Raw genomic sequence first — 16,506 nt, 5'->3', positions numbered from 1 at the left:
CTAAACAAAGAGAGCAAAACCATTTCCAATAAGTGAATACTGGCTCAGTCTTTCCAAGCACAGACCACTTTTCCAGTCTTAGGACCCTTTTTGAGGGGGAGACCTTCCCCTCCAAACTAATCCATAAATGAACAAAAATTCATGCTTTTGAAGTCTGTTTTTTAAAACTCAGTTTTTACGGTTACACAGGGGAGTAATTAGAAACATGTGTCTAGGCTGCAAATACTATTTATTTTTGTCAAAAATACTGCTGGCTGCAAAGAGGACCTTCAATGGTGTCTTATTGATAAACTGGTCTACCAAGGATGGCTTGAATAACACTGCAGGCTTTCATAACACCCTTGATATCCGCTTGTTTGGTTTGGTTCCAGGATCTTCTGTGGACACTAAAATCCATGGATACTTAAGTCCCAATATATACAATAGCATTAAAAATGATGTCCCTTCCATAAAATGTTAAAATCAAGGTTCACATTTTGGTCTTTAAAAAAATATTTTCAAACTGTGGATTGCTGAATCAGTGGATACAGAATCTGTGGATTCAATGAGTCAACTGTACCTTGTGACTTTCCAACTACAGCTATTCATTTGATTTTTTTCATTGTCATAGTGACTAGCCTATACTTGTTTGATTTGGTATTATATTGGTTTGGTAGTGACCTGAACTTGGCATTCCACTGGTAGAAATGCTCTGCCGCTGGGAAGAGGGACACCTCCAATCCCCAGCACTCTCACAATTTGCTCCAGCGTGATGGAAAGCTTCCTAGAGTAGGTTCAAATAGTACAAAGAAGTGTAAAGTGAAAAAGTCTCATTGGATTCATTTTTACAAAAAAAAGGTTATGGATCCAAATGCGCACACACAATTTCGAGGGAGAAATTTGAGATGACTTTTTGAATGTTTTTAATTCAGTTTTCTTTTTTGTATGCATTTAGTCGATCTGACATAGTCAAATACATTCTACCAAATGTACAGCCAACTCTTTTCAAAATACCATTTTTTTAAATCACTGGTAGATAGTGAAGATTAGCCACTCCCAACAGCTTTCCATCACTTAAACCAGCATGATAAAAGCAGAGAAAACAAATATACGACTGTCATTTCCAAATGTTCTTATGAGGTTTCAAGGGTATCATTTATGAAGCAGAAAGATTTCCTTCTTTAGCAGTGTTCCAAAACATTATTCTAGTCGTGTTTAACTCAAGACATGAATGTACTTGCCTAGAATGTAATCGGCGTATTTATATAAACTGAGCTTTTTAGAAATCTATTATTGTGAACACCAAACAGGAAGTACAGTAATATCGCCAGTAAATGTTAAATAACCTTTAGTGTAAACTTTGCTGCTTAGTTTAATATGCATAATGTTAACCCCTTAGGTATAATGAGATGAAACATAAACCATAAACACATTGACTCATGCAAAAACTATAGGATTTCCTCCAGCTTTTTGTTTTTAAGTAGTTTCCATGACCCAGATACCAGAGTTGAAATCTTATGAACAAACTAGTACTGTGATGCAGTTGAAGCAAGAGTGAGACTGTAGAGATTATGGCAGAAATAAGAGTGCATAACATTCTAAAAAAAGAGCATAAAAACACAGAGGTTGGTTATTATTGCACAATAATAGTCATTTTTTCCCCAAACTGATGGTATGTTTTTATCACAATTAGAAAAAAACAACCGCCTTTAACCTCATAACTTCCAGGTTCAGAAACCAAACTTCTTTAACTTCATTACCTTCCAAATGTGCTGAATGTACAACTCTCATCTGATCTGAAGGCCCTTCCAGACATGCCCTATATCCCAGGATCTGATCCCATGTTTTCTGCTTTAAACTGGATTATATGAGTCTGCACTGCCAGATAATCTGAGATAAACAGAAAACCTGGAATCAGATCCTAGGATATAGGGCCTGTCTGTCTGGAAGGGCCCTGAGTCAGCTTTTAAGACCAGATGCTTAATAAGTGAATACCTCACACTGAAGCTTTTCTACCCTAGACAAGCTAGTGTACACCCAAGAATGTCAATTCAACACATAATGCAAAGAAATCTCAATCTGATAAACATATAATAATCTTTCCCAAGCAAACTAAACCAACTGGGTTGCACATGGTATTCCATGTCTGTTTTGATGGACAGCCTTGATGCCATAATTCACTGTTTCCCTATCAATTAAAATGGATCTTTGAATACGGGTGATCCTGCAATGAAATACACATGGAATATCCCAGTCATTTTGTGCTTTTCCATGTGATATGAACAGAAAAGGACAATGAATTTGCAGACTTTTGATTCTGACTTTTCTGCTAAGTAGAGTCAGCTCTTGAATGGGTGGGTGACCACCAATGAATACCAGGTTCTGTAAATTGCATTTCAGAGGAAAGAACTGGTAAAACCACCTCTGGGTATCCCTTGTCTAAGAAAACTATAAATCAATAGGCAACTTGAAGGCACATTCAGACACACAGATCCATGTCTACCCAGATCAACAAGATGACCACCAGTGATAGATTTGATGGCTCTACTCAAAAGACTTTCTCTGACAATTACAGTAGAGTCTCACTTATCCAAGCTAAACGGGCCGGCAGAAGCTTGGATGAGCGAATATCTTGGATAATAAGGAGGGATTAAGGAAAACCTATTAAACATCATATTAGGCTATGATTTTACAAATTAAGCACCAAAACATCATGTTATACAACAAATTTGACAGAAAAGGTAGTTCAATACACAGTAATGTTATGTTATAATTACTGTATTTATGAATTTAGCACCAAAATATCACGATATATTGAAAACATTGACTACAAAAATGGCTTGGACAATCCAGAGGCTTGGATAAGCGAGGCTTGGATTAGTGAGACTCTACTGTACCTCTCATTCCACACAACCAACAATAAATTTGTCCAAAACAAATGACATATAGAGTAATACACTTTTCAGTATGTACAATCATTTAAACTATCACCACTATCTACCTTATCTGACAAAGTAACTACCTTTAAGAATTCCTGTATGTATCATATTTTATAATCATACACTGACTGAAGTTTGGCTTGACTGCCATCTGCTGATACTACAAATACTGCTCCAGTGTAAGTCAGAATGGATATGTACATTCCAGCTTTATCAGCACTAACAACAAAAGTGAAAAGAAGCACCAAACAACCCACAATATGCAACTTCCATTTTACAAAAGGAAAGCGCCATGCTCAATTATGTGCCAACTCGCTGCAAATTATCCTCCTACTGTTTCTCCCTCCATGAAACATACTTCTCAAATCATTAAGATAAATAACAGACCTGTGCTATCCCTTCCAGTACACTTTTATTTTATTTTATTTTATTTAACTTTCATCCACAGAGATCTATTTCAAATGTATTTAATGACTTAGGTGATATTTTTGGAATTCCTAATGTATTTGGGGGAATAAAAATTCTACATGTTGACAGAAAGGTTTGTTGGTATTCCACAACAAGTAAATGTCCAGAGGCTGAAAACATAGGCTCATATAAAATGGAACTTTTGATTACATTCTTGCTGGGGGGAAAATATTCATATTAAAAAAACGCTACCACCATTATTTATTTATTTAATTTATATCCCACTTTTCTCCCAAGACAGAATGTAAAGCAGTGTAGTAAAGGTAAAGGTTTCCCCTGAACATTAAGACTAGTCATGTCCGACTCTGGGGGTTGGTACTTATCTCAATTTCTAAGCCGAAGAGCCGGCATTGTCCGTAGACGCCTCCAAAGTCATGTGGCCAGCATGGAGTTCTATTACCTTCCCGATGGAACTGTACCTATTGATCTACTCACACTTCACTGTCTTCGAACCGCTAAGTTGGCAGAAGCTGGGCCTAATAGCGGGAGCTCACCCCGCTCCCCAGATTCGAACCGCCGACCATTAGGTCAGCAAGTTCGGCAGCTCAGCAGTTTAATCTACTGTGCCACCAGGATCTCCAAAGCAGTGTACAAGATTTAAAAAATACAATTAGGAAGCTTTCAGTATAATTCCAAAAAAACCCCAAACATTGTTTTAAAAGCACATGTAAAACATAATAAAACAAAAATAATATCCCTTCCTGCTTTGGATCTCAGTTAAAAAACAAAAGGAAGGTGGTAGTAATATGTAATATTTAATAAACCAAAATACATCTAAAAAGTTAAAAAAATACTGAAGGAAAATACCCCTTTAATGTACAAATCTGTGAAAAGACCTAGTAGTAATAGTATTCTGAGATAATTTTCTACCTCACTAACAAAAGAAGTACTGCAATGGGAAATGACACCTAATATGGGGCTGCCCCAGAAGAGTGTCCGGAAACTTCAACTGGTTCACAGGTCAGCTACTAGGTTGCTTACGGGAGCAGGATACAGAGAAAAAACTATTCTGCTCCTGAAGCAACTACACTGGCTTCCAGTTTGTCTCTGGGCGCAATTCAAGGTGCTGGCTTTAGCCTACAAAGCCCTAAACGGTTCGGGCTCAGCCTACTTGAGGGACCGCATCTCCTCCTACCCACCCACTCAAGCACTGAGATCATCAGGAGAGGCCCTTCTCTCAGTCCCACTACCATCACAGGCGTGGTTGGTGGGATCGAGAGACGGCCTTTTCTGTGGTGGCCACACAGCTCTGGAACTCCCTTCCTAGAGAGGTATGATCGGTCCCTTCCTTAATGGCCTTTCAATCAAAAATTAAAATTTTCCTGTGAAGCCAGGCCTTCCCAGATGAATGATAATAGGCACTGCCAGTTAACTGCTGGTAATATTTACCTCTGAATGCTTTGATGGTCCTGGCAACTGTGACATGATGTTATGAAACTTGGAATATCGTAGGAGCTACATAACTTATTTTTACAAATAACCTCAGTGGCCTGAGGTTAGGGAAGCTTTTTAATGATATTTGTTGTAAGTTATTAATTGTTTTATATGGGATGTTCAAATTGGGTTATTTTCTAAATTGGTGTATGATTTTTTAGTTGTTTATGTATTTGATGTACTGGTGTATATGTATTTGTGTCTTTTAATTCTTTGTACACTGCTTTGAATCTCATCCATGGGAAAAACGGGATAGAAATGAATAAATAATGATAACAATAACAATAGTGAAGGGCCATTCATCATACTAGCCATATAGTAGGCAACCAGAGCACATTATCCAAATCCTACAATGATCCTTGTATGCAGACTTCCCTTTACATGTTGGTATCACTGGTTATTTCATCAGCTACAGAAATACAGGGCATATATAGCCATTATTTTAAACCGTATCACACACATGAGCTCTGCTTAGCGGACCTCCTGGCAACTCTGCGCTGATGAAGAAATGGACTCCCACTACTTTATGTCCAGTCTTGGAAAATGGTTTAACTTTTAACTAGTGTTGTCACCACTAGTTAAAATCCAAGTTGGATTTCCTGAAGTGTACCAGGCTGTCTGCCCAAGTAAATGTCTCCTTTCAGGTTACACTGACGCCATATTTTCCTGGTTCACTTGGCACATGCTGCTGGATTGGGTATTTTACTCTAAACTCAACCAGCTCTCAATCAATGGTTAGATCTACCAATTTCAGTGAGTCTGAGGGTACTCAACAACTGAAGGGCAACCAAGAGTACCTTGTTTATACACAAAAGTATTTATCTTCATAATTATTATCTGTGCAATAACATTTATAGGGGGAAGTACAAAATGTTTGTAGCATATTTCAACAAGGAGAAATTTCAACAAGGAGAAATGTAAGCTACTACACTTAGGCAGAAAAAAATAAATGCACAGATACAGGATGGGTGATGTCTGTACATGTGAAAAAAATCTTGGAAGTCATAGGACTTTGTCATATGGAGGTCTAGAAGCATGGGACAGTGGGGGACAGCATGGCAAACCATGGGGCAGAGCCCAGCTTTGTCCACTTACACTTATGGTTGTGGGTTACCATCCCACGACGTTCTGTGCTGTCTCCAGTTTCTTCAGTGCGGAGAAGGGTAGTCACCCGGAAGTAGCCCTGCGTCATTTGATGGGCTCCACCAGGCTCTGTCCTGGCAGCGCACTGGCAGCACACAAAGACGAGGAAAACCTCACGTCTGATGAGGTGATTAGCGGACAACAAGTTAAAGAATGTGAGGCAGCAGCTAAAAATGCCAATGAGATTTTGGGCTGCATCAAAAGAAGTACAATGTCTAGATCGTGGGATGTCATGGTGCCCTTCTATTCAGCTTTGGTCAGACCTCACCTGGAATACTGTGTCCAATTCTGGACACCTTAGTTCAAAAAAGATATTGACAAGCTGAAGGTTCCAAAGGAGGGTAACTAAAATGATCAAAGGTCTGGAGACCATGTCCTATGAGGAGCTGTTTAAAGAGCTGGGTATTTCTAGCCTGCATAGAGAAGGTTGAGAGGAGACATAACAGTCTCATCTCAATTCCTTTTTGGTTGTTTTTTTTTTTTACTAGCTTCTGATAAGCCTGAAAACCTCAATTTGTGCTCAGTGTGTGTGTGTGTGTGGGGGGGGGGGGTTATGTCTACATTCTTTCTAATAGTATGTGAAAGGGTGTCATAAGGAACAGGGAGCAGGCTTGCTTTCTGCTGCCCTGAAGACTAGGACACAGAGCAATGGGTTCAAATCACAGGAAAGAAGATTCCACCAGAAAATTAGGAAGAACTTACTGATAGTGAAAGCCATTAATTACTCATTTTAATGTTTATATGTTTTATATGCTTAACTTTCACATAGTTTTATACTGATTTTGACTTTTTAAAGTTATATTCCATTTTATTTATTATGACTCATATTATTTTTGGTGATTTTAATTGTTTGACTTTTTATGTGTTTTATTATTATTTATGTTATTGTTTTGTTGTATACCACACTGAGTTTCTTTGGGAGATGAGGCAAGATATAAGTAAAGCTTCATTCATTCATTCATTCATTCATTCATTCAGTGGAACTCTCTGCCTCAGAGTGTGGTGAAGGCTCCTTCTTTGTAGCCATCTATGGGCTGGATGGCCATCTGTCGGGGTTGCTTTGATGGTGCTTTTTCTGCATGGCAGGAGAATGGACTAGATGGCCCTTGTGGTCTCTTCCAACTCTATCATTCTATGATTATTTGCATTCTTCTTTGTTCCTGAGTATTTCTAAATTATCAATTTCTTTAATTTTCATCCCATTTTATTTCTATGCATTGAAATGACAGATGGCTAAAACTCAGGGACATTGTTTAAAACTCTTGAAGTGACATCACTACAAATTCCTATCTTGGAATGTAGTTCAATGCGAATTCAGCAATGAAAAATGACTTCTGAAGTACCAAAAATGGCTCATCTAGTTGGAAGAGGGTTAAAACAGAAGAAAGGAAGGGGGTGGATAAAAAAGAGACAAAACACCACTGTTTACATGGATTTCAGCTTCAGACCGAACAGGTCTAAACATGTATTTCATTTTTGCAGTAATTTTTGTTAAAAATAAACTGGTTTAAGCTATTTAGGCCTATCAATGCTGGCAGGAGCCTACTGTACAAATAAATCAAACCCTGAGGCTTAGCTCCTTCATTGCTGTTTGGGGGCCTCTCACCAAGAAACATGTACTACAGCATCAATGTTTGCTTTTCATTGTGTCAGGCTATCCTTCAAGGTGATCCGAGAATGAATGCTTTCTTCTTTTCATTTCATTTCAGTCCATTTTTTCAGCTCCAAGTTTGCAATTTGGAATGGTAATAGGAACAGACAAATAAAAAAACAATGAAAAAGCCACTTTTTCAACAAAAGTATTTCAGCATATTTGGATCAGAAATGTTAAAATTCTTAAACCACAGTGCGACAGAACGATGCTCAAAGACGTTTCAAAGCATTTAGACATTTCAAAGAATTTTGAAAAGTAGGCACACTTTGTATCTACATGCTTTTAATAAAAGTTAAATGGCCATTTTTATAAGTGCACTAACATGTTCCAGGGTGTGTGCTTGCCAATTACACACACCTCGTGTGTTGACGGATGAACACACACCCTGGCGTGTGTTCTTGCTTACATAGCCCACGTGCTACTTGTTAAGTAATGGAATTAAGGCTTGCCTCACCAACTGGCTTAAGCTACCTTTTCTTACCCTGTAGACTTCGAGAAAACATGTATTCCTGGTACTCGGCTCTGCCTCTGGAGAAAGGAGAGCTCTGTTTTACGAAGTATTCTCCAAGTTAGCATCTTCAAAAAGGGAATCTATAGCCTATTTTATTCAATAGACTAATAAAGTGAAACCCTTCCCATCACCTGGACAAATTTCTGACTTATCAACCCAACCCATTTCTGACTTATCAACCCAAGAGGCTGGGACTTACTTTGCCTTCTTTACCATACCTGGCAACAGGGTTTCATAGAAAAAAAAACACTATTTATGTCCACGTGAAGTTATTACAAGCAAATGTAGCTCAGCTGTGGACAAACTGCAAACTATAAGCTATATGTGGCCCCTAGAAGCTTTAATGCTGTTTTTGGATATTCAAATGGAAGCAAATACTACAAATGAGTATCCTCCAGCTGTTTTGGTTAGTGTACCATCGCTGGCATATCAAATAATATTGATTTATGTTCTGGAATATGAATGGATATTTTTCAGTCTTGTACAACAGACTGAGCATGAGCATGGTACAACAGATAGATTAAAAACAATAATAATTCTAAACACAGGAATTTGTTTTGAGCACAACAGCAGTTTCATACAAAAATGCACGTACTATCAGTAGATTCAGGTAAACCTTCTGCCCAAACATCCTTTAGACTAGAGCTTCCAGACTGAATTATTGAACTCTACCTGCTGCTAATGGTTAATGGGTATGAAGACATTTTGACTGGTAAAAAAAATACTACTGATATGCTAGTGTACAGATTTTTTTTCATGTCAGGAGCAACTTGAGAAACTGCAAATTGCTTCTGGTGTGAGAGAATTGGCCATTTGCAAGGACGTTGCCCAGGGGACGCCCGGATGTTTTACCATCCTGTGGAAGGCTTCTCTCATGTCCCCGCATGGAAAGCTGGAGATGACAGACGAGAGCTCAACCCGCTCTCTGAATTTGAACCGCCAAGCTTTTGGTCAGCAGTCCTGCCGGCACAAGGGTTAACCCATTGCGCCACTGGGGGCTCCTAGTGTACAGAATGACATTCAAACATAGAATCCAATTTCTGTCTACTGTTCATTAATCAAGCAAATTTAATGTGCCATTCCTCTTCAAAGCCCCCAATGGCTTGGAACTTGGGCATCTTCAAGAATCACCTTTGCTCTCACACTACTTCCTAAATCCTTTAACAACCGAGATTGTTTCCATTTCCCTAGCAGACCCGCTTCCAACATGTATCTAAGGAATAGGGTCTTTTTTGGATGTCGCAATTGATCTTGTGGATCTCTTCATGAGGAAATCCAAGAAGTCCCCAAAGTTTAAAGTATCAATTTAAGACTGACCTTTTGCTGAGTGTTGCCTGCCTTGATTTATTCATTCTTCTGATTTGGTACTGGGAACTGATTTGGTTGTCAATGTGATTGGCTGTCAATAAATTTTTATTTTATGCTTCTATGATTTTTCCATTATCATAGACACTTCTATTGTAAGCAGCCTGTCATAATAACGGAGACATGAATCTTGTCTTGGAACAGCAGGTGGCAAGAAAATGCCGATGTCCTATAGATACATTTTATCATCACCATTTTGCATTTGCATTCTTGCTAAATGAAGAACATTTTCCTTTAGAAAGATACTTAAACAAAAGTGCTAACTAGAGTCATCAGAAGAAACTTCAATAGTTTCCAATTCAGCTTCCCTCGTGTCTTAACAGTACACATCTACAAATGCCATTCTTCTGCACAACTACTAATCATTCAAGACATCTTATAATCCCTTGTGTTTGGTCATCTTTGCTTGGAAACAGTATCAGCCAGCTAGTTTTTTCAGCAAAGGATACTTAAGAGGGAATGCTGTGTTTACTATAGATATAAAAAGTAGAACAATAATGTATTAAAGGTGTGATGAACTGATTAGTTTTTTTTCCTTTCATGCAAAGAGGCATGACTTGAGTTTACTTGGTTTTTACAGAAAGAATCCATGCGTGAATCTGCATGAAAGAGAGGAAGGGGTTAATTTTAATTTATGTGTATTTGCTTTTATGGACTAAAGCAGCACCGTTTATCCCAGCCTTATGGTATAGCTGTGAAAGTTAAAAAATGCAGCCCAACAAGTTTGTCTCCCACCTTGTTTTGTCAGGCAAGTAATAAATCTTAAGCGAAAAAGTCACCGTGCTCTTCAACTGTCACCAGGAAGAATTGCAGGGGGTGGGGAACCAACCCAGCAGCCTCAAGGTTGATTTAGCACCCTCTACATACCCTGACAATTGTAGGGTTGGAATCCAAAGTCACTTCTGTACACCTGGAAATATGTATTTACTATACTTCAGGGAAACACATGCACACTCCAGTAAAACCAAATCAGATACCCTTACAAATATTGAGGATATAAATAAGGAACTTATCTGAGCCAAAGTTTTGCTGAGTTCATAGTAATACATCATGACATGAGAGAGCTTTCAGGAAGGCTCTCTCAATTATCCTTGTGGAACATAGTACTTAATTAAGCTGAAAAATAAGTGCATTCTTAAATAGTCATTTACTATTACCCATGCAGGACTATTCATTTTCTTGCAGCATGCTCATTTGTATTAAGGCATTTTTACTAAGGTAGCCATTCCCTCAACTGATTTGCTCTAGTAAGCATGGGCATTTTACTTTTATACAATTCACAATAGATACTTCTGATTTTAAAAAAAATGGCAACACTTGGAAGAAGTGACATTGAGCTTTCAATGGAAATTGTGACACACACAACACAGCTTAGAATAAATTCCTCTGTTTTGAATTCACGAATGTTCCCTAATTTACTTCTATATGCATCAGAAAATAAGTTTATTGAGGTCAACGCTAGGGAACAGACAGAGGTACTCAAACCCTAACATTGTATTCTTATCCGTAGCACTGAACTTGCATCATGCATCAAGTAGAGCATGACAATGATGAGCCGAAGCTATTGAGTCAGAAACACAACTGTCACATATAGTTAATGGGCCAATCTACAAAGCAGGTGCATAACACCACGTGAACTAAAAGAGAGAAAGCCGATGAAGCTAAAAAGAGCCCCCACAAATCTATCGCTATAATCATAATTGAACACAAATAGAGACTGAAAGTTGTCTTCGGAAAGTAGTATTGTATGTCGGTTTGATGCTCCATGGAACATACAGCATGCTGTTGAAGTGTCTCGTCCATTATTAAAGTAAAACAAAAAGGATAGCTGCAATGATCCATGAACAAAAACAAAACCTACAGGCAATATCTTCATCAGGACCTATCAACATTTCACAAAACAGTCAAAACTTTCAAGTCCTCTAGAATTCTTCATCAGAGATGTTCTCAATAAGAATAATTTTGTACTCCCTCTTAGGACCCATTTTTATTGTAGAACTTATGGCAATGGCATCTTTTGGACTTTCCTATATTCTCCTGCTAGCAACTCCCATGAATAAACAAAGAAAATAGTGAGAGACAATTTTTTTCACAGGTCATCTACTTGCAAACCACATGTGAGATTACTTGCTGTTGTAGTTGTTGTGCACCTTCAAACTATTTCCAACTTATTGCAGCCCTCAGGAAACCCTATCACTGGATTTTCTTGGCAAGATTTATTCAGTTCTCTGAAGTATGAGAATGTCACCCGCCCTAGAGGGTTTCCATGGCCAAGCACGGATTTGAACCCTGGTCTCCAGGGCCATAATTCAACACTTAGTCATTACACCATGCTTGAGACACTTACTCCTAGGTCAGGACTAAATCCAATGTTAATCCTATCTAGAAAAGACCCATTTAAATAAATGGGATTTAAGTTGTTACTAACAAGTCCCATTTATTTCAATGGATCTACTCTAAATTTGAATTTAACTTCCGGTTTGTGCTTTAGTCCTTGAAGGCAACTAACAGGAGCATTTATGTTTTCATCACAGTCTCTGTAAAACCTATATGATAGCAGTCCTGCAATCAAAAGCTGTTAGCTCTGCATTCACCAATCAGGTGGAAGATTGAGAACATGGTTAAAAATATATAAAGAATACAAAGACAAAACAATCACCACAATTTGTTCCAGACAAACCAAATGGGGAACATGTTTACAACATTAGATTAGTTGATTTATGAGGCTCTCAACATGTTGCCAGATGATAACTCACATATAAGATTTTCTCCCCTTTTATGAGTACACCCATAAACCTTGCATATTTGAATCTCTTTCATAATCCTCCAGAAGGGCAAAACTTTGATGTTTCTCAAGAGGAAGGATTGAATTTTTTTGTTTTTGCTTGAGGCTAGAACTTAAAATCTTGTTACCAATTCTGCCAAATCACTCCTTTTAATTTTTTTATATCAAAACCAAACTATTTTTAATTAACATTAAACTAAACTAATAACCACACACCATTTAAAAAAACTTGTGCACTGAAGAACAGATTCCGAGCTGCATTAAACAGACTTTTTAAATAAAGAGGCTTTTAATTTTATTTCCTACCTATGAATTGCGTCCTAGAAACCACAACAGGTAATGGTTTGATTCTAGAACAGGAGGAATAAAAAGGAATGTTTGAAAATACCAACATTCTGTGTTGTAAATATGTTGAGTAACTGATTTGTTATTGATACAGAATATTTTTAAAAATCTCAGGAGGAAAGCTATTTAAAAAGTGGCACTAGAAGTTGATTCACCTGGTTCCATCTAGTGGTACAGTATCTGTATTGTATCCACCTCAAAAACCCAATTCCCAACCAGATTCTGAGGAAGACTGTGTTAAACAGCAGTTATAGTATTTCAATAGAATTGAGTTAAACAACTACTTTAATGGGGAATGTCTCAACCATAACTATTTGACTTTTTTCTGTTTATGTAGACTATCCAAACATAACACAGAACCATTGCTTATGGGATCGAAGTGCCAAACGTCTCATGTGAAAACACACCTATTGTCCTTTATGCAAGAACACATTTTACCCTATTTATTTTCAGATCTTATGGCACAACAAACATGTTTTGTTTGGTTGCTTAAACATGAGCAGATCTAAACACACATTGCACCTTTCATTCATTGCATTTTCACCAGTTTCTGCTTCATGCTACAGTGGAGCTCCTCAGCACAAATGCATCACGGAGCACCATCAATCTAAGGACAATATACCACACTGACATCACACCCTCTCATTAATCTTCATTTGTCCAATTGCATCCTGTCATTCTCATGCAAATGGAGCTCTTGAGGATGCAACTGCTGAACACTGCTGGGATAAGGAGGAATAAGGCTGTCAGAAACTCCAGGGTGCCGTCCCATACCATGCACTATCACTTCCCCCTCAGCCCTTACGCTTTAGACATCCCAACTAATGTGTCTGACATGCAGATCGTGCCCAGCAGGAGCTAAAACAATCCAATTCCACAGCTCCACACATCTTACTTCCTGTTGTGAAACAATCACAGAGTTCCCTGGGGTTGGAACAGCTTCTTCCGTTCCAGCCTGCCATTACAAATAGAGGCTGGAGGCATTATTGATGATGGCAACCAAGGAAAGGAATTTCTTGCCCAGGGAATTTCTGTTTCTCCAATCGGAAGACATTCAACTTGATGATAGCTAAACAACCCCACCCTCATATCTCCAGGGATGTTTGCATGTAGGAGTGTTTTAAAAATAGTAAAAAAATAAGGCAGACTGAAGAGTTTAAATTATCCAACAGAAGACATTTCTTGACTCATGTATTCAAGCCAACAATACATCAGATGTGGGCTAAATTTCTGCCTGCCTTAAGAAGTGGAAGCCCCCTGCCTTGCTTCTCCTTTTCATCCAGTCTAGTTTGCAGTTTTGAAAAGCAAATAACGCAAAAAGTAATCAAAATTGGCAGTAGTTTGACTAGAAGATCCACTTTGCATGCAGCACACCTCAAGGACAAAGCATACCAACTCCAGTAGAATAGCAATGCTAGAAAAAATCTGTATCAGACACCAATGATACTTGACGAGATTGTATTAGAAAAATTTATTTTCTTTATAAGGCAGCCTATATTTTAAAAGGTGGAACAGAACTTAATCAAACCACACACTCCTAATGAGGATCATATGGTGTATTTATTTCATTGTTCCCATTTTGTACAAGCACTTCCTATATCAACGCCACATTGTGATTTTCTCCTGCTGGCAGATATTAATATGGATTGTAAGAAGGGGCACTTACATGAGATCCAATATCCTACTACATTATATGGATGCAGATGAGGAACTCTACACAAAAAACAGATAAAGTGTGTCCTAGATGTTTGCTCATATACACTGAGTCTGGTATGTAAAAAATGAAACTACAAGAAATACAACTCTAATCATGTAATAATTTTTCTTAAGCTTCAAATTATAACAATAATAGAACTGGTCCCTTTCCCATTCTTTTTAAAAATTTGTTGACATTTCTACTTCGTATTGAATGTAATCTCTAGAAGGAGTTAGATTCTTAGCCATGAATAGCAAAGAAGATCATAATCTCTTACCTTGTCTATCATATCTGGTCTGTTGGTAGCTGCCAAGATGGTCACATCCTTTAGCTGTTCAATCCCATCCATTTCTGTTAATAACTGTGCCAAGACACGGTCTCCCACATTTCCCGAACTTGAAGAACTAATGAAAACAGACAAACAAAATAAAATCCATAGTGGCAGGCAGGCATTTCTACACAGTATATACAAAATGAAACTTTCAGAGTTTACTCAGATCTACCCATTTCAGCTTTAGTTCAAAGCGACTAACAATGCTATCTGAAGAAAAAAGTCAGGACCTAAAAGCCATATACAGGATGAGGCCCTTTAACTTTTTGACTGAACGCATTTAGGAAGCAAAGGTAAGGGTAGTTCAGAACCTATTTCTTTTTTTATAGAATCACAGAGCTGGGAGAAACACAAGGGCTATCGATCCAAAGCCTTACTACTAAGAAACACTCAAAGCACCTCCGACAGATGGCCATCCAGCCTCTGTTGTAAAGCCTTCAAAGAAGGCAACTCCATTATACTCCAAAGCAGCATATTCCACTACCGAACAGCTCATACCATCAGGAAATTCTTCCTAATGTCTAGGTGGAAACTTTATCCATTGCTCTGTGTCCTAGGCTCTGAAGCAGCAGAAACCAAGCTTGTTCCATCTTCAATATAGCATCCTTTAAATATTGAAACATGGCTCACATCACCATCACTTCTCCAGGCTAAACATACCCAGTTTCCTAAACCACTCCTCTCAGGGCATGGTTTCCAGGCCTTTTGCCATTTTGGTCATGTTCAGCTTGTCAATATCTTTGTGAATTGAGGTATCCAGAAACAGACACCATATTCCAGGTGAGGTCTGGTCAAAGCAGAAAACAGTGGCACTATTACTTCTAAATCTAGACAGTATCCTTTTCATTGATGCAGCACTAGCTTTTTAAAGCTGCCACATCACACTGTTGGTTCAAGTTCAGATTATGACCTACTAAGACTGCTACATCTCTTTCACATATACTGTTTTCAGACCAGGTGTCACCCATACCATATCTGTGCACTTAATTTTTTTCTGGCTAAGTGTACTACCTTACATTCTCTCTGTTGAAATTCATTTTGCTAGTTTTGGTTAGGTTCCCAGTTTTAGTCCATTTCCTTCAGCTCCCTAGTTCCCCTACTTGCACCTTTCTTCACTCATATTCTATTCCTATGTAGTAATCTAATAGGTTACATAATATCTGTGCATTTCATTTTTTTCTGGCTAAGTGTAGTACCTTACATTTCTCCCTGTTGAAATCCGTTTTGTTAGTTTTGGTCTTGCTCCCAGTTTTGGTCCATTTCCCTCAGCTTTCCATTTCCCCTACTGGCACCTTTCTGCACTCATATTCCACTCCCACATCAGAATCCAACAGGTTACATAATGAAGATAGTGCACTAAATCTTCCTGGACCCACACAGCATTCCCCCCTATTCCAGTCCCTCCCCAAGAGGACTGAGCAGCACCTAGACATTTAAAGGGGCTGACAGGTTTTAGAAGCAAAAGAACAAGCAACCCCCCTTCTAAAAATGTCTTTGGCCACGTTTCCCCCTGCTCCCAAAGGAGACGAAGGGAAGTAGTCAGGCAGAAACCAGAGTACTTGTGGTACATGCCCTAGATATAAAATAACACAGCCCTGTAAGACAGGGTGAGTTGATGTAAATCAACTAATTAAAAAGAATGAATTAAATCAGGTTTCCCACTGATACCTATTTATATATTTCCTTTAAAAACTGTATAAATTTCACTGTTAAATTCTTATAACTCAACCTTGCATATCTTTGCATGTTCTCCATTTTGTTTTATCTTTTTAGCTGCTAACAAAAGTACCAGCTTTGCTTGGATTAGAAATCTGCTAGTCAGTAATCTTTTTCCTGTAACAAAGGGATCTTATAGT

At 38.2% G+C, this 16,506-nt stretch overlaps 1 protein-coding gene across 3 annotated transcripts in view; it reads right to left on the bottom strand.

Annotated features, from left to right (window-relative positions):
- afg2a (AFG2 AAA ATPase homolog A) overlaps window positions 1-16,506 on the bottom strand; it is a 185,204-nt gene that overhangs the window by 110,635 nt on the left and 58,063 nt on the right. For all 3 annotated transcript variants that reach the window (XM_062983626.1, XM_008112052.3, XM_062983625.1), the window contains one exon: window positions 14,597-14,723. In XM_062983626.1, the coding sequence (XP_062839696.1) occupies window positions 14,597-14,723 (127 nt within the window). The remainder of the gene's footprint in view (window positions 1-14,596; window positions 14,724-16,506) is intronic.

This window comes from Anolis carolinensis, chromosome 5 (assembly GCF_035594765.1).
Source record: "Anolis carolinensis isolate JA03-04 chromosome 5, rAnoCar3.1.pri, whole genome shotgun sequence".
NCBI lineage: Eukaryota > Metazoa > Chordata > Lepidosauria > Squamata > Dactyloidae > Anolis > Anolis carolinensis.
Note: the sequence above shows the minus strand (reverse complement) of the source record. Positions and strands in the feature narration are given on the sequence as shown.